This window comes from Mastigoproctus giganteus, chromosome 3, assembly GCF_048544385.1.
Source record: "Mastigoproctus giganteus isolate SK-2022 chromosome 3, ASM4854438v1, whole genome shotgun sequence".
NCBI lineage: Eukaryota > Metazoa > Arthropoda > Arachnida > Uropygi > Thelyphonidae > Mastigoproctus > Mastigoproctus giganteus.
Genome location: NC_143577.1, coordinates 222,907,302 through 222,935,226, shown reverse-complemented (window position 1 = coordinate 222,935,226; position 27,925 = coordinate 222,907,302). Strand labels below are relative to the sequence as shown.

The 27,925-nt window shown below is 36.9% G+C and overlaps 1 protein-coding gene across 1 annotated transcript in view; it reads right to left on the bottom strand.

Moving 5' to 3' along the window:
• Positions 1-161: 161 nt before the first annotated feature.
• The window catches only part of LOC150088778 (uncharacterized), a 90,973-nt gene continuing 63,209 nt past the window's right edge, over positions 162-27,925 (bottom strand). Inside the window, exons 3-16 of the mRNA XM_090370892.1 lie at positions 25,378-25,603; positions 21,386-21,544; positions 20,013-20,167; positions 19,109-19,252; positions 17,689-17,770; positions 15,317-15,432; positions 15,033-15,149; positions 14,806-14,913; positions 10,804-10,955; positions 10,371-10,480; positions 8,590-8,744; positions 5,606-5,767; positions 4,799-4,996; positions 162-1,585 (exon numbers count right to left, since the gene is read on the bottom strand). Of these exons, the coding sequence (XP_090227018.1) occupies positions 170-1,585; positions 4,799-4,996; positions 5,606-5,767; positions 8,590-8,744; positions 10,371-10,480; positions 10,804-10,955; positions 14,806-14,913; positions 15,033-15,149; positions 15,317-15,432; positions 17,689-17,770; positions 19,109-19,252; positions 20,013-20,167; positions 21,386-21,544; positions 25,378-25,603 (3,300 nt within the window). The 3' untranslated portion in view covers positions 162-169. The remainder of the gene's footprint in view (positions 1,586-4,798; positions 4,997-5,605; positions 5,768-8,589; positions 8,745-10,370; positions 10,481-10,803; positions 10,956-14,805; positions 14,914-15,032; positions 15,150-15,316; positions 15,433-17,688; positions 17,771-19,108; positions 19,253-20,012; positions 20,168-21,385; positions 21,545-25,377; positions 25,604-27,925) is intronic.

Below are 27,925 nucleotides of genomic sequence, written 5' to 3'. Positions count from 1 at the left end.
CTGTAATGGTAAGTAACAGATGAAAATTGCAAAATTATGAAATATATTATTAGAATTAAATTTGATGTAAAGTATTTTGAGAAAACTGTAGATTATCAACAGCAAAGGATTAAAATCATGGTTACAAAAAAACACAGAGAGGGAAGTCCTGAAACATGTTGCTATCGCTCTAAGAAGGATCACATTGGGTTTCATCTTCTTGAATAGACAATGTCCCACTATCTGCACTATACCAGTTCACTGCCCTTCGACGGGGATGAGCACTAAGTGGTCTAGATAGGTCCAAAGAAGTATCATTCTCCGCATTAGAAAATGATTGTTCACTTGAACAGTCTCGGATTTTATTTCTACGTCTTCTACGATACTGCCTAGATGAAGAAGACTTTTCCGATATTGTTCCTTCCTCAATCGAATTGGTTCCAATTGACGACATTTGCACAGAACCTTCTGTCTCTGGCTCACTACATTCCTGAATATTTTGCAAGGATGATCTTTCAAGGTAGTATCGTTTTTTCTTTTTCTTCTTTCGATCACTTTTGCTTTCTCCTAAATCGCCAACTACATCATCTGCCACTTTTAAATCAGTTTCTGTTAACTTTTCCTCGGATTTTTCTTCCGATGTAGAGAACAACTCCCTGAGTTTTTTCCTTTTCTTCTTCTTTTTCTTTTTAGTCCTCTTTTCTTTAACAGGTGAATCACCATCCTCAGCAAAGCTATCAGTTTCTGTTCCCGGTTTCGGTTTACTTTCAATTGATTGCAGAATCATTCCTTGCGGAAAGGACAGATCCACATGAACTATCCGTTTTGTCTTTTCAAAAATCACTTCGCATTGTTCGTCTTTTATAGGCGTTACCTCCTTTTGAGTCTTTTTAAATGACACACTCTCTGTTGTAGAGAGTTGATGGGGGTGATTTAATATTTGTTCAGAAAATTCATCCTCTCCACTTAGATATTGAGTTTCCTGGAGAGTAAATAATTGTTTTCGCATTGGTGGCATGCAGGATACATTTTGGGCCTCTGTTTTCAAAATAATTTCATCATCGGGTAGGAAAGAAGGGTTATCCAAGCCTTCGCTCACACTAGAGACAATGCTGATTGTCTGAACCTTTTCTTCTGGCCGCATAAGCTTATTGGAAGAGTCATTCTGGTCCAGTTTTTCAATGTTTTCTTGTGCGGTTGGAAACGGAATATCATGAGAGAACGTGGCCTGATCAAATAATTCTGCAAAGTTCTCCTCCTCAGTAAGCGGAGGAGCAGAAGGAGGAGGAGGAGGCGGAGGAGGAGGAAGTTGAGAGACAGATGGATTTGGCTGAAAAACCGGAGAAGTATTATCGTTCTTATCCAGGGAAGCCATTTTCAACTCCAAATCATGAGCAAATGCAAGCTGATCAAGTGCATCCACTAATGTGTCTTTAATAGGCACGGCTGGAGGAGCAGTTCCTTCGTTTTCCGACTCATCACCTCTAATGGTATTTCGTCCTCCAAATTTTATGAAAGATGCCTTTTTGTTGAAATATTTGGCTCGAACTCCTTCTGCAGTGCCTCCACATTGGCGTACCTCGGTGACCAACCTTTTTCCAAGTCTCTGTAAAAATAATTTAAAATAACCATTAGTTATGTTACACAAAATATTTTTTCTTAAGAAGTATGCAAAAATCTTATTCAAAGAAATATTTGTGAATCAATTTTCAATATTTACTGGCACGGAAATATTCTTCCTTCATTAAAATGAAATATATTGTGCTTTGACTTCGTTAAGTTGAATATTGACAAAAGTTTAGAATACATAAGGCATCATTTCCATTTGGTATAGTTTGATCCATATTCAACTAAATCACAAAGAGCTTAAACAACCAGATAGCAGGGATTATTCAGAATTAGCGCAACGAACACTCAGGTAATGATGCATGAAAGGAATTTCAGCTAATCTGTTAACCGTCCTAGATGTTTATTAAAAGTTTTCCAGCTACCTGAATAGTCTGTCCTGCGTGACAGTATAGTAGCTTCGTCCCTTGTCAGTCGTTTGGAGAGGTCTGGGTTGGAATCCTGTCGACGACTAGAGGAATTTCTAAAGGTCTCTTCAATCATGGCTGCATCATTGACAGGATTTGAACGCAGTCCTTTTCACCTTGTGTGGGATGGAAGGTGATTATAACCACTGTACTACAGCGGAGGCCAACATATTTGCATATTTTTTTGGGGAGGGAAGATTTTCTTCTTTCAGAACTCTCAAATGTTTTAAAGAGATCGTTTATTATTCATACGTTTACAACATTCCTAGGTACATTTTCTTTAAAAATACAACAGAATCATCTCTCCATTCTTACACTAAACTCTGCGGCAGTACGGTAATGTTACTTATTACAAAGCTTAGATCCGACTGACACAAAGAATCAAGCCTCAAGCAGGATTGAGTCAGTCTCACACACATAACGGTCATTTCATTGATTTCCCTGGTTATTTTTGACTATGGATTGAAGCATGTCGATGTATATCTGGTCTGAGGCTTTCTGGAAAAAATAGTTCTAGGGTTTTATTTAAACTGGTACAACGATTATGAAGTTTCAAAAACCTGTTTGTCTTCTTCAGCATGTCGCTTTTTACAGGACGTTTCAAAATTGCATGTTCTACAGCTAAAATCAGAAATAAAGTTTCTATAAACATGTCTAAAAATATTTATTTCGAGATATCAAACATTCATAAATTACAAAGCCAAGTAAAATGGCAAAACATTTTATGTTCAAATTTATGTTATAAAAATATGACTGTGTAAAACGGGCTCTAAAAAGTACAGAAAGATAGAGTTGCTCTGCGAATCACACCAATTATTCAGTTTACGAGTAGCCAGTGTTGCTGACAGTATCAACGTGTCTGTTACTTGAGTTTCAGATTCCAGAAGCTGTCTCTGTTTAGTACGCCATTTGTTAAACTGATATTATGAGAGACAATACTGTGAGAAAAGAAATAACGAAAGCAGAGTGGCGCAGTGGAAGCGTGCTGGGCCCATAAACCAGAGGTCCGTGGATCGAAACCACGCTCTGCTAAATAGTTATTTTTACTCCTGGCATTGTTGGCTGTGAAAGGACATTGCAACGCTATTTAATCTTGTAAACGAGTTACAATCAAAAATGGTGCAATAAAGATTCTCTCTCTCAAAAAAATTTGTTTACTTTTGTCGAGTTAATTAATGATTTTAATTTATGGTGAGATTCACGAGAATTCGATTGTCGGTACTCATTATCAACATACCTTTAATGTTTAGTGTTGTGTTTTGGGGACAATATTATTTGTCCCCAAGAAGAATGGGTTGGCGTAGAGATCTTTCTGACTTCGAAAGTAGAACGATTGTAGCGGTAAGACGTAAAGGTCGAAGTATCTCGACTACAGCCAAACATGTTTAAGTTCTAACGTTCTGTGGTGTCACGAGTCTATCGTGACTGGCTCAACAGCAGTTGAACAACCAGCCAAAGATCACACTTGGGACAGTCACGTATGGTCGAGAGCCGTGGGTATTGTCATGTAACACAGCAGCGGTGCAGTACAGTGACCCAAATAACCACCCAGTACAACGTAGGAACAGCAAGACCAATATTCACATGCACTATGCGCCGGAGTCCTCGTGGGTAGCACAGCCGGTAAAATCACCGTCCTCTCCACACCTGGTGGAAAAGACCTGAGTTCGAGTCCCGTCGATAACGTGAGGAATTTTTATGGGCCTTTTTCACAACGTGGCTGAGTTAGTCGATCTCAAGCGAGCGTTGCACAGTTCTTTTTCCTGGAAACTCTGGCTTTTCGTCCATCAAACAGAAATTTGACCACAGAACACACGCAATTTACAGACAATATACACGGAGACAATATATATATAAGGCATGTATATGTGTATATACAATATACACATATACATGCCTTAGTCGCTGATGCTTTTAAAACCCTACTACAACAACAACAAATATGAGTCGGACATTAGCTCGTATAGACTATGGCTGTGGACGAGAACCCATCCTCACTGCAAGACACAAGAAATTGCACCTCCTTGCATGGGCACATCGACACCGCCACTGGACCACCGATATGTGGAAATCTGTCGCTATGTCTGATGAATCTCGTTTCCAACTCTATCATTCTGACCGTGTATCCGCATTTGGAGCAGGACACACGAGGTCATATCACCTGGATGCAGTGTTAGTGTTCGGTAGGCTGGAGGTGGCGATGCTAAATGATTGGGGACTGTTTTCGTGGGATGCCCTTGGTCATCTGATCACCGTTATTCAATTGTTCGATGGGAACGTCGACCTTTCTATTGTCGCCGACTAAGAATACCCCTTCATGATGACGGTGTATCCAGACAACTGCTAACTGGTTTTAGAAACATTACATTAAATTCTCCATCCTCCCAAGACCGCCCAACTCACCGATCTCAACCCAACTGAACACGTTTGGGACATACTGGAAAAGATCATTCGATACTACAACCATTCACCTGACAATATCCCAACATTACTAGAAACATTGTGCAACGCTTGGGGTAACACTCTCACAGTGTACACTGCAACACTTTGTGGAGTCGATGCCAAGACGTGTGTGGGCTGTATTATGGAAAAGGGGTCTAACGTGGTATTAGGCAGGGTGTTGCTAATGCAAAGGCAGCTCAGTGTATATGGTAAGCACTTAGCAATGACAGAACTTTAACTGATAAAGAACCTGGTAAGATAAAAATTTAACCAAATTTCTTTGGGGCTATATGTTACTTAATATTTATTGATATAGGACTAAGAAACAGGACTAATTCATTTACCTTCCAGTTTGTGAGGGCACCTTTCCTTTGGCGGGCAAATGATTTTGATTTACTTTTAATCACCATAACTGCTCTCAATTCGTTTTCAGGATTATCATCGGGATCGGGGGAAGGGAGCTTGATTGAATAAGTCTTTATATGTTCACGAGCTATATCCTGAGATAATCCTCTTTCCAAAACCACAACTATTTTAGCCCACTGTAAAGAAATATATATAAATTTTAAAATACGTTTAAAAAAATTAGAAATATATTAAATATGGACCAAAATCAGTAACTCAAGCATGCTCCAATCCACTTATGTATTAACCTATCACACTGATACGAGGCATAAAAATTCATACGTCTTTGGATTCGGAAAAGTTCTTTGTTCTCGGGCAGATCGAGAACAAAGAACTTTTCTAATATGCATATTTGCCATATGGATGGCCTAATATGATATGTATGATAAAAAATAATAATAATAATTGTCGAATTTCTATTTTTCTAATTTTAATGAAATTTGAGATAGCTCAATAAATCTTTCTGAAAGAGCTAATTATAAAATTCTATGAAAATCCATTCACTGGGAGTCGAGTTCCTAAATGCAGATGGACGGACATGGTGAAGACAATAGGTACTTTAAGCATATAAGAACGCTCATAAAAACGAAAACACTTCAAAAATTTAGGATAACTGATATTCGGATATTTGGAACTGTGTTGTACAGAAGGCTCCAGACAGAATTCAAGAATAATTTCTACTTTTTTGACAGTGCAATTGCAACTATTACAAGATTATATCAATCAGCAGGAAATTCATCGCTTACCTGTCTCATCCATTCTCTCTCCGACTGTATGATGACTTCGCAATAAGTGTTTCCCATCATCGCAATGAGCATGTTGAGCAACAAGATGGGTATGATGATCATGAAAGCTGCAAATACTAGCCGGATTGTCAAACTGTAGAAGGTAAATCTAAAATCTTCATACTGTAAGCGAAAAAATCATATAAAAGAATGTTATATCTGATAATACAATATATTTAGAGAATGCACTTATGAAAATATGTATAAACAAACCAGAGGACATCATCCTTCGTGCGGGTGGTGCAGTTGCACCACCTGCACATCAGAAACTTACAGACCTGTATGTAGTATTCCAGATGTGGCACAACCGTTCCTTATACAGTGGAATAATTACCTCCTCATCCAGTACTGTAGGCCTTCGTAGCCGAGTGGTCAGGGGCGGGAGTGCAGTAACACGCGCTCTTTGAGTAGACCGGGGTTCACGCCCATGACTGCTAAATACGGTCGATCTGTCAACCAGCGCTGGACCACCGTGGCAGATTATGGTTCATTTTCCCTCAACAGAATCGTTGAGGAGGCTTCCATCCTGCAGTGGGTTGATAATTTACCTTTTTTTTTTATTATCCCGTACAGAAAATTTCCTGTACATGATTCACAAAATCTCCATGAGCAGTCCAAGCAGGCCAACTGCAGTGCACAGAGAACTTTATGTTGGACTGCACAATTACCCTTAGGTCTCTCTCTCTTTCTTTCATTCTCCACCACCTCGGGTGTGGTACCACATAATTAGTATATTATTCAGGAAAAAAACTGCTGCTCTTTTGCAATACCTTTTGCATTTATCAATGTTAAACTTCAGTTTGCATTTCTCAGCCCACTGCCTAATTTTTCTAGGTCTTGATGCAGTAGTGTGCCTAGGTTCTGTCATTACCCACCCCACTAACCCTTGTACCACCTTCAAACTTAGACATTAAGTTTGGTATACCTTCATCAATACCGTTAATCAATATTGAAAACAGTAAGGAGAGCAGCACTGAACCCTGTTGTTGTAATAGGGTATTTTAGAAGCATCAGTGACTAAGGCCATATTGCTCTGCGTATATTGTTCGTAAACTGCGTGTATTCTGTGGTTTGCTGGACGAAAAACCATGCTACCTTCGCCTGAGACCGACTAACTCAGTAAGTTGTGAAAAAGCAACATAAAAATTCCTCAAGTCCTCGACGGGACTCGAACTCAGCTCTTTTCCACCCGGTGTGGGGAGGACGGCGATTCTACAAACTGTGCTACCCACGAGGGAACTGAACCCAGAGTGACTCCACTAACATCAGGAACTTGGCTCGAATGCCAAACTGCTCTAATTTGTACAGCAGTCTTTCATGTGGACCAGTATCAAAGAGTTCAATGAATTCTAAGGATATCAAAACTATTTTCGCATCTTCTTTTGTGACAAAATCGTAGTATGTAATCAGGTTGGTCAGACAAGATTTGCCCTTAACGTGTCCGTGCTGTGATCACCGAATAACAGCATTCCTTCTTTTACCAATGACTCCATTATTTTTTCCTAGAAATTTCACGCTTAGAGACATAAAATCATTCACTTCGTACTTTGGTTCTCCATTTGTAAATAGGAGAGACATTTGCACATCTACAATATGTAGGCAACTACTCAGACTCCAAGGATCCTCTCATAATTATAGCGAAAGGTTTGCTCACCTCTTTCGCTGCTTCTTTTAATATTCCTAAAATTTCTGAATTCGATGACAATCAATATTTCAAATTCATCAGATTTGTTTATTATACTCCTAGCATTGGTGTATAAGTATACGTGCGCCTGGTTTTGTTCTTAATAACTCTAACACAGCCCCTGTATTTGCATGTCCCATGAAAACTCCAGCAGGACACCTTACTGTTCAGGCTGCTGCGTTTCCAATAAACAAAGCAAGAATCACTTTCACCTCTTCTTGCTGTTGCCATTAAGCTATAGGTCTTTACATCTCTCCAAACATCAGTAGTTTTCCGACCCACACCTAACGCTGTCTCGACAAAGTATCAACATTCTTGCGCCTCAGCCTCTTCTACTTAAGTTTATCCCATCCCTATAAAACAGTATCTCCTGTTAACAAGCAGAGACCATGCTGGGAAAAATTCTACCCAAGAACCTTGTACAGACTCTCCAGGGCCGAATTGAGTGACGAAACTCTCATCATGTTTTCTCCATCATGTCTTGGCAGAATTGTAGCCTCTTTCAAATTTAATCCTAACTCGAGACTTTTTATCAATATTGTCCTATACCTGTTGAGTAAATTCTTAGAGATCCTCCAATCTTAAAGCCATAAGTAACAACAAGTACAATACCGCCTTTTAGATGATAGTTGTTTCACGTCATTAAACCCTGGCAGTCTTTTTTGCGCAATGTTTCCTGTTTTCTTGACAATTGAGTCATCACCAGTGGCTACTTCCTATGGGACCAGAGCTTCCTGTTGTTGGAGATTACGCTGTTTCTCTTTTAGAGTTAGATGTTCAAGTGGGAAACTGTTTGCAGCTTTAAGAAAAATGGGGCAAGGTTACAGTCTCCACTTACTAAAAACTTACAGATAATATTCTGCAGAGAGTTATTAATGTCATTAAATCTCATGTTATTCATGTTTGATATTAAAAATTTATATTTTCTAACCAATCGTGTTTTATTTTTGGTATTCCAATAAAAGTTTCTATTTTAAGTCTTCTATGTTCTTGGGGACTACGGGATTGAATGGAAGGATTGGGATACGTTGAAATTAGCATAATGACAGAATTCAGGCTATTTGTTTTTGATGTGTATAAACTGCGTGCTAAGTCAGGGGCTATAATTAGCAGGATGAAAATTTCAGAGAAAAAATTCCTAAGAAAACCTGTACCTTGACTTGAGATACGTTTACTTTTATCTTGCTTAAAAATGCTACAGCAATTTCTCAATTCATCTAATAACAGCTATTGTAAGAATGTAATCTTGATTCCAACTTACTTCGTAAACCCCGAGTGTCATATGAAACAAAAACATCCACGTCTCGGGGTACGAATCCGGAAGATTCACATCCTCATGTTTCATTACTTGCTCGTTGTTCACTTCACACATAATTGGATCTGGTTCGTCTTTCTCCTTGGAGAGGAAGTGGAAGGCTATAAAAATCAGATTAAGATATCTCAAGGAATAAAGAATGCTTTATAATACTTTTAATAGTTAAAATGATTGCAACCACTTAAAATAGCTGAGAAATATTTATTTGCATAAAGAAATATTGAGAAAATATAAGAAAACATTGAGAAAATATACAAAATTACATTGTTTTTAGAAAAATAAGCAAAATATTTGAGTAAACATTCGAGTTTCCCAAGTTAGGCTACGACGTAGCCGAGTGGCCAGGAGCGCGAGTGTATTGGCACGCTCTCTTTGAGTTGATCAGAGTTCAAGCCCTTGACTAATAAATACAATAAACGTTTGCATTAACGTTGGGCGAAGGAAACACCAAAAATAAAACCGAGAGCGTCAGCCCTAGCCAGCCGGCTTGTAAAAATTCGGCTGGACATCTCAACATGGAGGAACGACAAGCGTTCCATCCACGTCGCTGACTCCTAACCGGGACAAACAGTGTTTATTGGGAACAGAAACTTATGTTTTTGGGAACAAAAACTTACTGGGTATCTTATGTCTGTTAATTGCGTGTGTTTTATGGTCGATTTCTCGGTTTTGCTGGACGAAAAACCCCAGTTTCTGGGAGAAAAAAAACCTTGCTATCTACACCTATTCCCGTGTCAACTCCATACAATATGATGGTTCATCATCATTATCATCATCAGCCATTTTCAATCCACTGCAGGATGAAGGCCTCTCCAGCAACTTTCCAGTTCCTTCTGTTTTGAGCACTGGCCATCCATTTACTACCAACAAACTCATGAATTTCATCTATCCATCTCCGCCTTTGTCTTCCAGGTTTTCTTCTAGCTCCTCTTGGGTACCATTCTGTTATTTTCTTAGTCCATCTGTCATATGATGGTTATGCAACTTTAACTCGGAGGCGCCATAGAAATTAAATTGAAATCACCTAGAGGGTTTGTTCCCAGTCATACCGTCTACAGAAGGCTTCATGGAGGAGGTGGGGGGGAAAGTCTTTACGAACATTAAATTTTAATGGCGCGAATATGCACAGTTTGCATCTTCTCATGTTAATCGTCACAATAACTGCCAACAACTGAAAGCTCACTGCTCAATATGATTTCTTTGAAAATTTTTCTTACCTCCCAAGCTAACTACGCCTCGATCAAGAAACTTCCAAGGACACTTTTACTTTAATATTCTTGACGACTCGAATTCCATAGTCAGTGTGCTACTCATGCTACACACGCTGTATAGCTACTCCAAGTGATGCTACTACGATGGCAATTTAGTTAGGTGCCCCTGTCTTTGTTCCCTCATTCTCAAGAACCTCCACTGGAATATCTCTTGAACTAAAAGGTTTATTGCTGTAGAAATAAACCCTTTAGTTGTCACACATTTCTGACCTTTTACAGAGTTCTGTATTCAACACAGTGTACCAAGGCTGAGTTGAACCGACGTTCAGGTGCAGTCCTACAATACTATACATGTCTACATGCTACAGCAATGGTTTAAAATTACACTTAGATACCTTCCGGCTACTAGATGAATCCTTACCATGTCGAATTTAGGAGGTTTGGTCTCTATTATTTTGGAAAGGAAGTGAATTAATAAGCGAAAAGGTATGTTATAAACTATCAATGTTTAATTACCTTGGGTGAAGCCCAGAAGGAAGATCAGATAGATGATACTGAATCGGAACATATCTCCCACCAGCATGTTGTAGATCATCGTGATGAATGGTCCTGTTAGCCGAATGGCTCTAAATAAGAAGGAAAAAAAAAAAAAACAATAAAAAAATTGCATTGGTAATGGTGAAGAAACGTAACATTTTTTAGAAGTACTAAACGCCTGTAAACCCCTATGGGACATCGAAAAAAAATAATTTCTGAGCTCAATTAAGCTAAAATTTTATATACCTAAAGATTACCAGTTAGAATTATTAGAATTATTATTATAAGTTGAGAAATAGCTTACATAACATGACTGAATTGTCTGGAGATGCTTTAATATAAAATCCGAACACAATTCAACATTTCATACATTACACTTGCTAAATGGAAGTTAATGACAACTGAAACGCACCCTGCGAAGAAAATAAGGAAGAACCACGAACCAGGCAATGCCAGTGCAAGGAATCTGTCCTCAATTTCACGAAGGCCCAAAATTCTGCAAGGGATGCAAGCAAGGATCAAAAGGTCGGAGAAGAGAAAGATGGCTTTGGGAGGATTACTTTTCTGAAAAAATAAAAACAAAAATCAATTCATTTCGTTGAGTAAAAGTTATAATTGCATAACAAATCTGCATAGAAATATATAAATGCGCTTTAATTGGCGCATAGAAAGAACACTGAAAGAGTACCACTTACCTTGAATAGAGAAAGTGAACTGAATAACGGAATAAAAGCATAGTTAAAGTCAACGAGTGGGTACGTGCTGATGGGTAGGGTTATATGTGAACGGATTCTCAAAAAGAGGAAATGTACACCACACACAGGGTGAGAGCAATGTAACTGGTGATTTCGGTGTAGTTGTCTTGGGAATGTTTTGTTGGGATACCCTAGGTCCTCTGATGCGTGACAAGTAAGGCGGAGGTCTATCGCATCATCACAGCCGACCACCAGACATTGATGTTCCTGCCGTTCTTTGATGGTAATGGCATCCTCCAGCAGGTTAATGCACTGTTACATCGAGCAGATATATGCACTAATGGTGTGCTCAACGCTTCAAAAACTTATCCTCCAGTGAGCGTCCCAGTGTGACTTGACTCCTATAATATATGCGAAATGTGGCAAAACAGGCTGTAAGACATATATGTGACCACCATGATGGTACAATTATGGGACGCTATACAGATAGCAAGGCGATCCAATCTCCAGATGTTCCCAAACATTGAAACATCCATGTAAAGAAGTGTACAAGCTGCTCAGTTGCATGGAGGCCGAAAAAGATATGGGGTACATGGTCCAGTTTCGAAGTCTGTTTGTTATTGGATTTTAGGAGCATCTGCGACTAAGGGCATGTTACTTCGTGTATACTGTCTGTAAATTGCATGTGTTCTGAAGTAGATTTTCTGTTTGAAGAACAAAAAACCCGAGTTTCTGGGAGAAAATATCCATGCTGTTCTCGCCTAAGACCTACTAACTCAGCCACGTTATGAAAAAAACCCATAAAAATTCCTCCCGTCATCGACGGGATTCGAACTCAGGTCTTTTCCACCCGGTGTGGGGACGAGCGATCCTATCAACTGTGCTACCCATGAGGACGAGTTTTTGAAGTCCTTTCAATGTATGTTACTACTTAGAGTGACATTAAAAGAGTGCCTATTTGACATGTATTCAGATGATATTCAAAACTCATTTCATAGTTTCTTCAAGTCTCAATTTTCCTCTTTTCCCAGCTCTTTCATTTTAATTTTTTACATTCGTTTGTTTTTCGGTTGTTTTTTTCTTAGACAAAAGGCGTCGGTGTAATGTGTCTATAAATTGCGTATAGTCTATGATTAATTCGCATGTTGTGCTGGATGAAGAAACTGAGTTTCTGGGAGAACGCGTTATCGTCAGTGATATCTTCTTAAATTACTGAATGACAAGATGATTCACACGCTAGAACAACGTGTGTCTATAGTGAAAACATTTTATTCTACTGTTTGTGCAGTGCTAATGCAACATCATTTTCGCAGAAAATTCAACTGCGGGGAAGGTCCAAGTAAGTCAGCAATAAATAGGTCAAGAAGTTTAAAAATACTGGTGCTGTCAATATTATGATTATAGTTGGGGAGTTACTGTACTACTCTGTGAACGAAAATAAGAAGAGCATTGTCTGTAAAAAAGAAAACAGCGAAATCAGCAATCACTGCATGTGTTGTCATCCCATGCTGATGACAATGTGGATGAAAGCGCACAAATTTTTGATTCTTGATCCATTTATTTTTCAAAACAGTACAGACCAAGTAATGGCGCATCATCACGAGCCAGGATCCTGGTGCAACGTTAGTTTATTGGCCCTCGCCAAAGTCTCAAACTCAGGAAGTTATTTGATAATCGCTCTGTATTTCAGAAAATACATTTATATTTTCTACCGATATTGTAGGTGAAAAATAAATCAATGAGCTTTGTACTCCTACGGAAAATTGACCTTCCTGGAAAATGTTCTCCTTCACTTGATAGCCAATGTGAAATGGAGCACTCCTCGATGAAGGTAACTTTTCCAGCTCCCTGTCGCTGTAGTAGATCAGGTATACCTTCGGCAAGTCCTGGTTTTTTGTGGACTTTCTTCCCGTGATGGTAGTTGAGATTTGTTCTTGGGGGCCTAAAATGTTGATGAAGTTTTGGTGCCACATTTTCTCTCACTTCAACTCCTTCAAAAGTAATAAGAAGTCCATCACCAGTCAACTCTTACACGATTCTCTTTAAACATTCTATCTGATTCACGATTGCCGATATGATTTCAGTCAGTTTCGATCCACCATCTTTCGAAAAATTCGATGGAAAGGTTCAGAGAAACTGAAGCAGTTTCGCTTCACATTTCTAAGGCTTTTGATCGCGTTTAACAAATGGTCTTCTAAATAAGCTTCCAACTTATGGCTTGTCTTTTTTGTAATTGGTTACAGTTTTCTCCCTGACAATCATTGTGAGTGAGGGTTAGTGTTAGTATGTATTAGCCATATCGTTTTCTGTTTTCGAACTTCTCATTCTGGAGTTCTTCATGGTTCTGTTCTTTCTCCCACTTTTTTCTCTTCTATATTAATGACTTTCTTCCATTGACTAAATCGTATCGATAGTTTTGCCAATGATAGCACACTACATTCCACCCTCCAACTAAGAAACCCTGAGCTGCATAAACAGTTACGACATCTCGATTACCACCACCAATTTACAAAATGCTGATCTCCAAGTAATTCTCCAGTAGTGAGAAGAAAACTTATTTAACTTCAGTCCTAAAAATTAGTCCTCTTTTATTTCTCGCTAAAAAGATTCGTCTTCAAAAAACAAAAAAAAAAAAAAACGCTCAGATTTCTAGACAAGGTCACATATCTTTACTGGGAATGACTATGACTTCTAACCTTTCTTGGCATGAGCATAAAAAAAGGTTTCTTCTTTCACTCTCGCCGTTACTTTTCTTCTAAACAACTTCTAATACTGTACAAATCTTAAATCCACCCTAGTATGGAATAACGTTTCCACATCAGGGGTTGGCGCCTGCAAAACTCCCAACTCCTAGACTTTATCGAAAAGAGAGAAGTCAAGGTTAATTAATGACCCGTCTCTTACAAACTTTTTCTTCAAACTTTATCACGCAGACGTGCAGGTTCTGCTGCGTACCTTTTCTGTAGATATTTCCACGGGCACTTTTCTTATGAATTGGCATCTGTAATTCCACCTCTCTCTCTGCCAAACAAGTTTCGAACACGTGCTCCAGCAAGTCATTATACATTCACTGTTCAACTCAAAACTCACAGAACTGACTTTCCTCTTCCTCATTTATCCTTTCTACTTCTGTTCATTAAAGAAACCTTCCTTCACGTGTATATCCTAAAAATTACAGTATATAGAAATTCATGCCCAGTGTTAATATCTCATCTTCTCAACCTTTTGCGTGTATTCGCGGTGAGCTGTGACTACGTTCGTCCTTGCACACCATATAAAAAGGCCTGGTGCTCGAATCTCGTCTTGACGCTATTACAAGACACTCTATACTGACTCCTCATAGTTCTAGTTGCCTTGGCGATAATATACACACTAGCTGGAATAATCATAAAGTCGCGAAACCGCATTAAAAAATCACGGTAGTGATGGTACATGTTTTTGATTCTTACTCCATTTGTTTTTTAAAACAGTACAGACCAAGTAATGGCGCATCATCACGAGCCAGGACCCTGGTGCAACGTTAGTTTATTGGCCCTCGCCAAAGTCTCAAACTCAGGAAGTTATTTGATAATCGCTCTGTATTTCAGAAAATACATTTATTTTTTCTACCGATATCGTAGATGAAAAATAAATCAATGAGCTTTGGAGATAATAAAAAAGGGAGAAAATAATAATAAAGAAGTAATAGCAGAAGCAGGTTGAGAATCGATAGTACTTACAAGATTAAGTAGGAAGCCCATAATTCCCTGTGCTCTTATCTCTTTTACTTCCTGGAAGATGAACATGCCACATCCCACAGAAACTGCAACCTCTGCACAGTAGCGACACTGATGGAAAGTAAAAAAAAAATTATTTTTACAATTATTTTTGTGTATGGGTGATGAAGCACAATTAGGGATCCGTATTAATAGGGAAATACAACACAACTAAATACCACAATACTTACGACAGACTTTGAAAAATCTTCCTTTGATTCCTCGCCCTCCTTTGGCCTTAAATAGACAGCAATGCTTAGCGTTACCAGATGAAGAAACATAATAGTTAAACGCTTTAGGAATTGTTGCTGTAAGAACAAATGTTTATTTAATTATTTCTGGTTGTATTTCAGTGAAGCGTTATTTTAATTAATTAATTAATTAATTTCTCTCTAAAATTTCGTGCACGATAGAATATTTAGTTTCTTATTGACAAAAATTATAGATTAGTATTAAATAACACATTATTATTTACCCTGGCAAATGTTTTCCACTTCTCTTCCAAAAGACGTTGAATAACACCGCCATCTAGCATGTTCAAGTGTTCGTTACTTTTGCCATTTAATATTAATATCAGTGCAGAATTCAAGTCTACAAAAATATGTAAAATAAATAAATTTAATAATAATAATAATAATAATAATAATAATAATAATGTTGTATTTTATTTAATAAATAAACGAATTGTGAAATTAATTTATTAATAAAAGCCGTTCATCGTTTATATATTACTACTTATGTCAAACAAAATTTTAAAGACAGACGAAGTAGAGTTAATTTTTTTTTTTGATACTATGTAACAAAAAATGTTTACGTTTATATTTAATTGTTTCTTATATGTATTTTGTGAGTTGTATATTTTTGGAGCATGTAAACGTATTATTTTAGTGGGTACCAATATTGGCTAGCAAACGAAGGTGTAAGATATATCCGGACTCGCTTTGCAGTACCAGTGAAGCCTACTTTGGGATACCTATGGATGATCAACGCAAGTTGTGGGAATCTCATTTTTGCTGTGGTAATCAAGCAGATCCTCCCAGAGAGGAGACTTCCAAATTGGATGATGAATCTGGTGAACAGGATAATTAGGATTACCACTCAGAAGCCCGTTCAAGTAAAGCGCTACATTTTCATAATCAGCAAGAATTGGATGACTTGGTGAGAGAATGTGGTCAAACCAAATCCCATACAGACAATGACGGCCCTGGGATTTTCTAAAGGGGGGACTAAAGAAGTTAAAGGGAGGGGGAGCTAAAGCAGTGTTCACAGAACCATTAAGCTTCATCATCACGTAGCAGTAAAAAAAATTCACATTATTTTCACCATAACAGGATCTACGGCCCCTTTACTCCTACCTGGGGCCACTACTGCATGCAGAGCTTCAGATAACTCGTTTAAAAAGTTGAATCTGCTGCACCCCATTGCAAGAATTCCATACAGAAAAAGTGTTATTGTTAAATAACAGTTTTTCAGTATGGAATCAAAACTATAGTACGGAAAACTGCGCTATTGTTTTGCTTTTGGTCTTTTTTGAAGAAATTAGTATTGCTCACAACCCAGAAGGGTTGTAAGTCTTTTGAGGGTCTTTTCATGAAGTTCATGAAAAATTGTGCCATGTTGCTTCACGCTGGGAATACACGCTGATCGATTTCTGTTACTCTCCTTGTTCACATTAAAGAAGACTATGGAATTGCGACTCGTGAGTTATAGAAGGTCAAATATGATCGAGTATAAAAGGAATATCTTGCAGGACTTCAAAATGCTGCTGTTCTTTTTAGGTTTGCAAGGTGACTTTACTAACTTCCTTTGCTTTTCTGCTTCTGGAACAGCAGGACAGTAGATCAGCACTACATAAAAAGAGAATGGTCTGCTAGAATTGAATTGCAGACTGGAGCAATTCAATTTTTCCAAACAAAAATCCCTTAATTCCAAGACTTCACTATTTCATATCAAGCAGCTTTGGGTCATCCTCAGTGATACGTTCAAGAACATACAATCTACGTTTCCAGAACTGCCTGATGCAAAGTGAAAGGTGGAATATTGATTGTTTTATAATTTAAGTAGATGTTGGCTTACAAGAACTGGAAAACAGAATGACTGACATTGAGCGAAATGCTTGCCAGCCGTTTCGTCTGGTAGAGAATTGTTTTCTTTCTAAAGTTTAAAGTAAAAATTACAAAGAACTGGTTGATTGAAACTTTATGGAAAAATGGGGTGCAGAATGTTGCTCAAGCATCATTACTTGCATTTTCACTCGAATTTTTTTTTCATGCTAAATCTGGCAATGTTGGTGAAAAACACTGGAATAGATTCCACAGGAGATACAGTTAATAGTGATAGGCTACTATATCTGGTCTTTGGTTCGGGATGATCACACTGCTCACAAAAGACAAAGCGGTTCAAATTTACATTTTTAAGGACTTTTTTTTTTGATTAACCGACGAGGGTTCTTACTTTTTATTGGAATTTTTCAGTTTATTGTTTACCTGAAGCAAACACTAATACTCTATTCTCTACAGAAATTAAAACTGTTAATAAATCTGATAAAATATTACTGTTTTTTACTTTTATTTCATTTCTAGAAAAAACTGTTGATGCTCTTCAATAAGTGAGTTCATATTCGAAATCAGCATATTCAGTGACATAAAGAAACACCGAGCAATGCAAGTAAACAGAACTTCTTGAAATTTTCTTGGATAGTGTAATAAATAAATAATAATGGTACAATTGTGATAACATCTATTGACGAGCCATTATGAAATGTATTAGCTGAATGCTCTAAATTTAATTATTTTAGAGATTAATTTGCGAAATAAATTTTAAATTCTTGGCAAAATAATTAATTACTTGTTTTTCCAATTGGTGTCAAGCTGTCTAATTCCACCAGTGGATAACCAGAACACGTAATGTTGCTATACCTCCAGAATTCCTGAAAAATATACAAAAAAAATCTTGAAATTTCTGAGGCAATAAATATTAATAACTATAATGATATAGAATAGCGGGGGATATTTCAATGCAGAAAACAATATCATTGGGGAGTATCACATTTTGGTACATGATCACAGAGAGCACTCTGTTCCCTCAAAAGATCGATGCAAAGAAGTCGATGCTAATAAAGGCTAAGAGAAGCCAGTAAACTTCGAAGTAGCTGTCCTGGAAGTGTCTAGATTTTAAAGGCATAGCGAATCCGCCTGCTGAGGTGATGCTATACAGTTTCCAAAGATATTAACCACTTAGGCACAACGTATTTGTCTCTAAGTTTTACATAAGTATATTTAACGTTGTAATGCGCCCCAAATATGTTTATTAATAAATACATGAAATGTTTTTTGTGCACAGTTAATAGACTGAAAGTTTGGAAAATACTTTTTCGTTTATTTTTGTTTTGTTTCCTATTCTGAATTGACAAAACTTTCTAGAGAGACTGATAAATGAAGAAATACGTTGTATGAGAAATCCTCGCTATTCGTTAATTCATGGCTACTTATTTTCGCAACCTTAATATTACTTTTAATTATTTAAATATTTCAATAATAATAAAAAAAAACTAAAAATATCTTCAGATGTTATAATACACTTCTTACTTTTATTAATGAAATTAATACTAATAAGATGCGTATTATGTGGGACAGAGGGCAGGATTTGCACGGAATGAGGATTGAGCTGCCAATTACTTTTCTATTTAGTAACATTTTAATACTTTATTAGAGGTGAAAAATGTGATCTTAAACATGTGTGATTTTTACGCACATAAATAATATATTCTTTGTCTTCTTTTTGCCTTAATTTTTATCTGCGAAGAGGTGCCATGTACGGTAGGTGTATTCGATGACAGGTCCGGTCCTTAGGGGGAAGTGGGTACAACTCATCCGGGTTCGCAGTGAAAAGAGCCCCAGTTTCCAACACTCCTCCCTCAATCTAAAAAAGGAGAACTCTTCCTTGCTGTCCTTTTTCTCAACATTAATTCTAGCTACTCAGTCCTCCGAATTCTAGAACCGAACCGGGCAGTGAGAAATTTGATAAAAGAGGCCAAATATTTTGTAAATAATTAAGAAAAACTGATTTTTCTATTATGCATGACAAACTTAAAACTAAAACATATTTGTAAAGAAAAGTTAAAAGCTTGTTTCTCCAAATATGTGGTAGTATTAATGATAATTATTAATGTAGATTAATACTAAATGTTGATTATCGCATTTTATTAACATGAATTCAGTACAGTATTTATAAAAATTACTTGAGGTAGTACGTCGCATCAACTTACCAGACTACTAAGTTCCAGCATTTCCAGAAAAACTTTGTTCCTGCCCAATTTACAAGCCAAGGTGAGAGGTGTCAGTCCGGACTTATTTGGAATATTATCTCTGGCAGGACATGTGGGGTGCCGCAGAGCATAGCCATACATTGTCTAGAAACAAAATAAACAGTATATGTTAACCAAGTACATGCTTAAACACATATAGCAGATCTATGTATTTATGCAGTTTGCAACTATGTACAGCACAAGGTGGTGCAATAAAGTTCCCTGACTTTGCAATAAAAAGAACACAGTGTAAAGGAGCTCAAAAATTGTTTTATTTTAATCCATTTTATTTTTATTATTAAGTACTTACCAGCAGACTGAATGCACTTATTATACCTTTCTAAAAGTTTCTGAAAACAGTCGTATTGAAGCACCCAAAACTCATCTACAGTGTCAATACAGTCGAGGAAATTAGGATTGTCTTGTCTTGTCTTCGCATGATGGCACGCTTCGTTGCTTCTGCTCATCCGTGAGGCTGTGTGGCACAAATTTTGCGCAGACCTTCCTTTTCCTTAAATCTTCATGCAGAATTTGACGAATCGTCTCCTTATTCCATATAAAAATCATGAAACATCTTTCTGAGGGTCTAATGACGATCTCACAATTTCCAGAACTTTTGCAACTCTGTTTCGAGAGGTTAACGTACGCCCACTTCTTGGGCCCTAGCAAAATCCTCACATCCTTCTTTGAACAACTCATGCCATTCAAACACACTGGTACAACTGAAGGTTTTTTATCACCATAAACAGTTTTTAACATTTCATATGTCTTTATTTCAGATATTCCCAGTTTAAAGCAAACTGGGAATATCTGAAATAAACTCATATATAATCTTTGAGATTAAAAAACATAAAAATTTGGTTACCAGTTTATTACGGATGACCACCATGTGCAGGATCATATTACCAAACGAATCTTGCTTGTTGGGATCAGCACCTTTCCTTAAGAGGAGATTGTAAGATGTTTCATCTTCACAGCTAGCCGCCCATGCCAAAGGATATTCTCCCATGTAGCAGAGGCCTAGATAAATAGAAGGGAAAACTTTACAGTCCAGAATACTTAATTATTGTTATCTTCAAAATTTTTATTATTACAAATAAGCAAAACTGCAAGCTTTTCCATTTTACAGTTGACCGTTTAGCCAGTCTCAAGCATGTAGTGGACTTTCCCAAAATCCTAGGAGCTCTTTTAACGGTCCGAACAAATATGCATTGCATAGAAACATATTTGTCAACAGAAGGTGATAAGTCAGAACTAGACGCAGATTTAAGGAAGACTTTCCCGTTTCAGATTTCTGACGTAGCCGAGTGGTCAGGGGCGCGGTGCAGCAGCACACGTGTGTTTAAGTGGACCGGGGTTCAATCCCGTGACTGTTAAATACGATTAACTCCACTGACTGGTGGTCGTACCGGAGTATAAACAAGAACATTTTAAGGGTATTAATTTTCATAGCAGTTATGTGAGGCCTTTTATTGTCTTAGTGGAAACACATACCCTTTGACTGTCGACCTCTACATTTTTACAATACTTCATTAACTTGCTGTGGTAATCCACGTTACCAGACTTCTGCTTATTAAGAAATTCAACGAAAACAAGACACTATCCATCATTATTCTCCCGACACTTCTCCAACGTGACAATTACAATATCTTATTGAATCGTTATCAATTCGAATCGCGACTACTAGAAATTAAACGTCTTAGAATACAAGCATTTGCAGACAATTACATCCTTTTCGAAGGTTGCAGCAGAGATACAGGTGGCCAACCATTATCAATTTCGAAACTCTAAAGTAATAATCTCTCTCCCTCTCACTTTCGATAAGGATGCACTTGAATCATTGATTATTAGTGGACTAAATTAGAACTACATCTAACTTGATTCGACAAATTGTGTTCTCCATAACGAGGAACCCGTGACAAAATATTACCAGTTCATTTTCTTTTGTGCGTGCCAAAGCAGCCACATAAGGTTATGAAGCATCAGTGTCATTCGGATGATCATAGTCGGTTTGGCTGTTTTGTCAGATGAAAAATCGTATAACTCCTTCCCCGAGACAAGCTAACATAAAAATTCCTCCCATCTGAATATATTCGAGCATGGAAAAACAGCGATTTCAGCCACTAACATACTGCAAAGGTATAGCACTAACTAAACGTTAAAATACTGAAATTGTTCCTCAGCATCAAATAAGACATACATATCTCAAAATAGATTCAAACAAACAAACAAACTTACCACCGAAATCGGAGTGTTTCTTTCTCCTCCGTATTTGTTGGTCGTATGGAAGAAAAAAGCGACCAGTGGCACGTTGTTTGACGTTAGCACCACTCTCAACTAATTGGCGGATGAGATCACTGTTCTGGTATGCAATAGCCAGATGTAAGCTACTAGCACCTGAAATAACAAACAAATTAAATATACCTGGGCAAGTGTCGGAAAATTAGCTAAGAACTGATATTTTCGTATTTGAGAACCAAGATTCAAGAACCAATTTTCTTGAAAATTTTACAATTTATACTCGAAATCTTGTTCACAAAGAAATGGCTAGCATGCTTTTTTGTCATTGTAAACAAGGCAATGAGGCATCAGTGTATTGTGTCTGTAACATTTGTGTGAATTTTGTAGTTGGGCTGCAGATTGGATGAAAACCAAGCAAATTACACTGCAAAACACTTGTAAAAAAATCCATAAAAGTCTTTCTCATTCACATAGCAATCGAACCTGATCCTTTTCCCATACAGGTGCAAGAAAAGCCTTTTTAAATACTTTAGAATCGGGACAACTCACGTGACCAAGAAACAGATATCTACAGATGACAGCTTGGGGAAATTACTTTACTATTTATTGCTCAGCTTTTATCTGAAAATGATCCTTTAAAAAACACAGTATATTAAGCATTTTTCCTGATAGACTTGACCTCAATTTTGTGTTAAAGAGACCAGTGATCGAAAACACTTTCTCAGATTGGACACTTGTTGGTTTAATGGTCAGCAGTGCTCTATAAACTTTCTCCAGCTTTTCACTTCTACTGCTAGTTGCCTCCAAAATTTTAAATTCTTTGCTGATTTCCAATTCACTCGGATATTTTGAAGGCTCTTCAGTTAATCTCTTTATTACACTATCATACTCTCGCATGAGTGTATCTCCAACATCGGAACTAGACGAGTCTTTGTTTTCTTCTAAAAGAACAGTTCGTTTATTTTCAGTTTCTTCATTCAACGCTAAGACTCCTTCGGAATGTTTTGCAAATAATCTCTGATAAATCTCTTCAGCATGCTTTTTCAAAACTTGCTTACTTGGAAAATCAAAACTTTTTGAACCTGAATCTTCTTTCCTAAACTTTTTGGGGTCGTGTAGATAGCTCAGCAAAGCCACAGTTTGGCAATTTCGTCTTGCATTGTAACGCTGCAAAAGGCTTTGGTGAAACTTTAAAGCAAGTGGGTTTTCTGCTGTATCAAGCTTAGCAAGCAGAAATTCTATTGAAGACTCTGCTTTAAATAAGTCTGTATCTTCTGAGGAATCATTTCAGTTGGTCGCAAAGTTTCACATAGCAATTCAAGTGTTTTCCAGTCATCGTCAGACACATTTTCAGTTGACAGTACTGCACATAGAGCATTTGGAATGCAATTTTTCAATTTCAAAAACCTCTCAATCATATAGAATGTGCTATCCCATCTAGTCTTGCAATCTAATATAAGTTTTTTTCTTTTTTTGGGATTCTTTCCCATTAAATTTTGCTTTAACAAAATTTTGTAATATGTCATTTTTGGTAGGCGATTTTCGAAAAAGCTTGCAAATTTTTCTGACTTTGTTAACAGATTGTGCAATATTGACCATTGGATTGAAGAAATAAATGAGCTCATCTGTAAACTCGGTTTGATAAAACATGCCTTGCTGACTTTCTTCAACTTCTTCAACATCACTACTTTCTTCATTGTCTTTGGGAGACTCAGAGACACTGTGACACCATAATTGATTGCTTTTTCATAAAGTACATCTATAACTGACAGATGTATACAATGGACTATACATTGTTGAAGATTAGGCGAAATTTGCTTGCCAAACTTAATCATCATTGCTGCTCCATCGGTGGTGCAGGCAACAATATCCTCATCCAAGTTCAAACCAAATTCCTTCAAGTGTTCGTTCACAATTTGCTCAGTTCTTCTGCTATCAAGTGAACCATTAATCTCAATAAGACCTAACGACCAATGATTGTCTTTTGAATGCACATTTATATTCATATACCTTTTATTTAGTATAGACGTATATTCGTCTAGAGTCAATGAATACCGTGCACCCGAAACCAATGAATTTTTTAAATGCTGAATGAGTTCTTCTTTCTTACTTTTATAATAATTCAGAACCATATTTTTAATTCCATTCACTGAGGCTGGTGGTAATTTATCGTATTTATTTCTCTGAAGGTGAAGGCTTCATTGTATAAACTCACTCTTGGCAATTGAATTAAAAGAAAATCCATCTAAAGCAGCTAATTTTGAAATCTCTTCTTCCATAGATTTTTTAACGATAAAGTTTTCTAATGTTCTTACCATTTTTACGGGAGGTTCACTGTTATCTTGTTTAATGTCATGTCAATCTGATGCATTTTCTTTAAATGCAACATCAAAGATGATGTAGATCCTCCAGACGACTTCATTATCTTCTGACATGTCGAACATTGTGCTTCATTTTTGCTTTTTCGAGCAAAATAATTCCATACATTTGATTTCATCGTAGACATATTAAGAGTAATAAATATTAATTAGTAGGAATTTATATCACCGACAATTTTAAATTAAAATATTGAAGATAACAAAGGCACAATACTATGCGTCACTCCCGCAAGCACTGAATGAAGAGTCTAAACGAGGCAAGTTTCAAAATTTTCACGAAAGAAATTTTTTTATTTATTTACTTGCAATTGTTTTTTCCCCAATTAAATCTATTGTATTTTCAAAATTACATTAAAGCTAAATTTGGTGAAGCTGCTTTTTGGAGAACATTTGATAGAAAATTTAATAGGAATAAAGAAGCAAAAAACTTTCTACGATTGAAATTTGATGCAATATTCAGCGAATCTGTTTCTAGTGGGTAACCATCAATAAGGCGCATTCCATAATTTGCCTGGCGAACAAGATAAATGGAAAGGAGAAATGTTGAGCATTTTCTTTTACGCTATCGCTCCGACTCACTCAGTCGTAAATGAGTACACCTTCATCGTGCCATGATACAGGTGGGAAGATAAAAAGGTACCCCTCCTAGATTTGGGCCACTTGCCCATGAGATTCGTACCTAAACATAAAATAAAATAAAAAACATGTTTAAAACATAAAGCAGTTGAACGATCCAGACAAACGAACAAACAAAAGAAAATGTGCGTAACAAAAAACTATATTCGAGGGCTAACTAAGAAAATATTCGAATCCGGTTTTAGAAGCTCGGTTTCGATTTTAACAACTCAATATGAAAACCGATTTAACCGGTTTTATAAAACCGGTTTGCAAGCCCTAGTGCATACAAGCACTATCCTCCCCAAACATAGGAAAGGCCCGGATTCGAATCCCACTAATGAGGGGAGGAATTTTTATGGATTTTTTTCACAGCGTGGTTCAATTTAATCAGTCTCAGCAGAGGGTTGCATGGTTTTTCTCCCGTAAACTCTGGCTTTTCGTCAGGCAAATCGACAACAGAACACACACAATTTAAGGTATGAGTCGCTGATGCTCCTAAAACCCTACAACCAACAACATTTTATATGATCCATAATTACAGAATGCGTCTAATGTTGTCTCTCGACAAACAATGGCAGTCATGTACTATTAGGAGGATCAGTAAACTCCGCACCAGAATGCAAGGAAAGCATATGGAAGCAAATTACCCGGAAAATAAAGCATAAAGGTAAAAATCAATATCAAAAACTGAAGTCTATGTTCATCTTCAGATCTGCATAACGAACGATGAACATATAAATAATTCAGCTGTGATTTAACTGTAACTCGATGGAAAAAAAACATGGTGGACCAGTTTTGTGACAGTTTTAAAAAGACAGGATATAAAAGAGATTAATGATGCTTCCCAGTTTATCTCACACAACGGTAACTACTTGAGCTTAAATAATTCTAATAAAGGTTAAAAATTTGTTGAAAAGAAAATTGCTTTATGAAAATAAAAACCTCTCAAATCTGGCAGCCTTGGGACTAGTCAAAAGAGGTGGAAATACTTACCATAGTACTCCTCTCCTTCTATGATATCATGACATAGTGCTGGGTAAGTTCTTAGCAGAACTCTGGCAATACGAGTATGCATGGCTGTGTTGCAGAAAATGAGTACATGGATGACATTCTCGCCTAAAAGTCCTCGGCAGTCCAGCTTCCAACAAACTTTGCGGTTTTCAAAGTCGTTGGAGTCTTCGAGTGACGATCGAGAATCTCTTTCAATAGTTATCGACACCTGAAAGCGAAAAAGGAAGTATTTCATTAGGATTTTGCCGTTGGCGATCTTATGGAACTGTAATTAATTAAAAGGGATCGAACTATAGATGGATGTCTTTGGAGACTGCGTAACCTTGGCTAGAAATAAGAATGGATGGAAATGTTAAATGTTTACGTTATCGTTTTCAGAGTAGTACAGCATGAGGGATGTGCAATGCTTTTTTAATCCATGAGGCTGCATTTACAATGACTCTTCATAGTATCTAGTTGAAGAGCACGCAGGCTCAATGCTCAGTCTCATCCAATTTTCTGTTAAAGCGCTATAAATAAATAACTCATAAATTCACCGAAAAGAAGAAAGATTTTTAGCTCTTGTAGTGTTCTTTGAGAGGGGGGACGACTTGCAATTCGCCTCCCTGTAGAATCGCAGGTTTGGTCCACAGGGCACAGATCAGATAATCTGGAAGATTAATCCATTCTCTGGGACATTTCCACTTTTTTGAAATTCATCGACCAGATGAGCCCTGTGAGAAAGTGGTTCCCATTACCATTATTTCCTCAACACCAAAATCGTCCTTTTACCATATGTTGTAGGACTGATATTGAGAACCAACTTCTCAACTGTAACAGAGTAGAGTCTTGACTCATTAGAGAAATACGTTGTTCAATGCCCTGATTGCTGGGCTCTGTACTGCAACTGAGACACTGAACATTTGAAACAATCGTCTGGAATTGGGTTAAAGGAAAGCAGAAATGCGGTTTTTTTTTTAACATAGTGTCTCCTGAGTCTTCGAAACACTATACTTTGACACAATACAACCTACAGCCGATGAGAGCTTCAATGCAAAACGATGTGCCCACATTTTCCTTTTGGTTTAGCTGTTAAAAGATACGTGCATAACTTTTGCACAAGGGTGTACAGTATTTAAGATATTCTACGCATATAAATACTTAAACAAATAAATCGTGCGACAAATCGCTAGACATTGAAACTCATGCATTTGCTGCGAATTACTTTTAGCAGTATTTCCTTAAAACCTACTAACCTACCCGTGAAAACTATATTTGCCGTACAAGTAGGCGGTGCACATAGTTACAGCCTACCACGAAAACATAAAACTGTCACGTACTTTACCTCATTACTTAACCATCTCAAATGGCAGAAAACGCCAAACAACGTGCTAGATCAATATCTTTTATGACATAATTATTTCTTCCTTAATTTCCATCGAATTCATAGAAAGAGACCTTTAGATATTTCAGAAGGGTATGGTGGTAGAACTAATGATTAAAATTAGTATGGGCTGGCTCACATTTATGGATATAATCTAAGTATCTGTGCATGTTATAATTTGTTATTTTGATCTATCAGTCTGTATAAACAGATAGAATTTATTTTAATCTATAAAAATAGATTCTATCTATTTATAAGATAGAAACTAATGCCTTTATTTTCTCGAAGCTAGTTGGGTCTGGGCTCAAATTGAAAAAAAAAATACAACTGGGTAGCACAGTTGGTAGAATCGCCATCCTCTCCCCACCGGGTGGAAAAGATCTGGGTTCGAGTTACGTCGATGACTAGAGGAATTTTTATGGGCTTTTTCATAACGTAGCTGAGTTAGTCGGTCTCAAGCGAGGGTAGCATGGTTTTTTCTCCCGAAAACTCGGGTTTTTCGTCCAGCAACAGAAAATCGACCACTAAAACCCAATAACAATCGGAATAATCAATGTTTGGCTAGGCAGACATTTGTATTCTAATTGTTAAAATTTTCTGTTTCGAGCACTCCCTAAACTACATAAGTATAAGTTTTAGAAAAGCTGGAAGTTTTGAAAAAATAAGAGGAAATTATTTTCCACTCTGTCAGAAATAACATTTTAACAATCCCTGATTTTAATTAAGCCTAGCGTTGTAATATATGTTATTTTTGAGTTAAATTCATCAGCTTATTAAACGGCACAAAACAGTACGAAAATCTCTATTTTTAACCAAAAAAAAATATTTTATTTAGATGCTATATCACAACGAAAAAAATAATAATGGTGCTTTATTTTTAAAACTGTACGTTTCAGAAATAGTGTCAAGTAGTGCCATCTATCGGAAGACAAAGAAAGCACACCGAAAAAATCAAATCAAATACATGTATAATTCTACATAGTTTTTTAATTAATAAAATTACGCAGAACCGAATGGTCTGACATAAGGGCTAAAGATATTACATAAATCTTCCTTCAAGTTCAATTTATAATTTACAGTTACTTGTAAATACGTTACTTATACATTGTTCTTTATTGCAATCTATTTCTGATTAATTATTTATATATTTTATTATAATTATTAAAT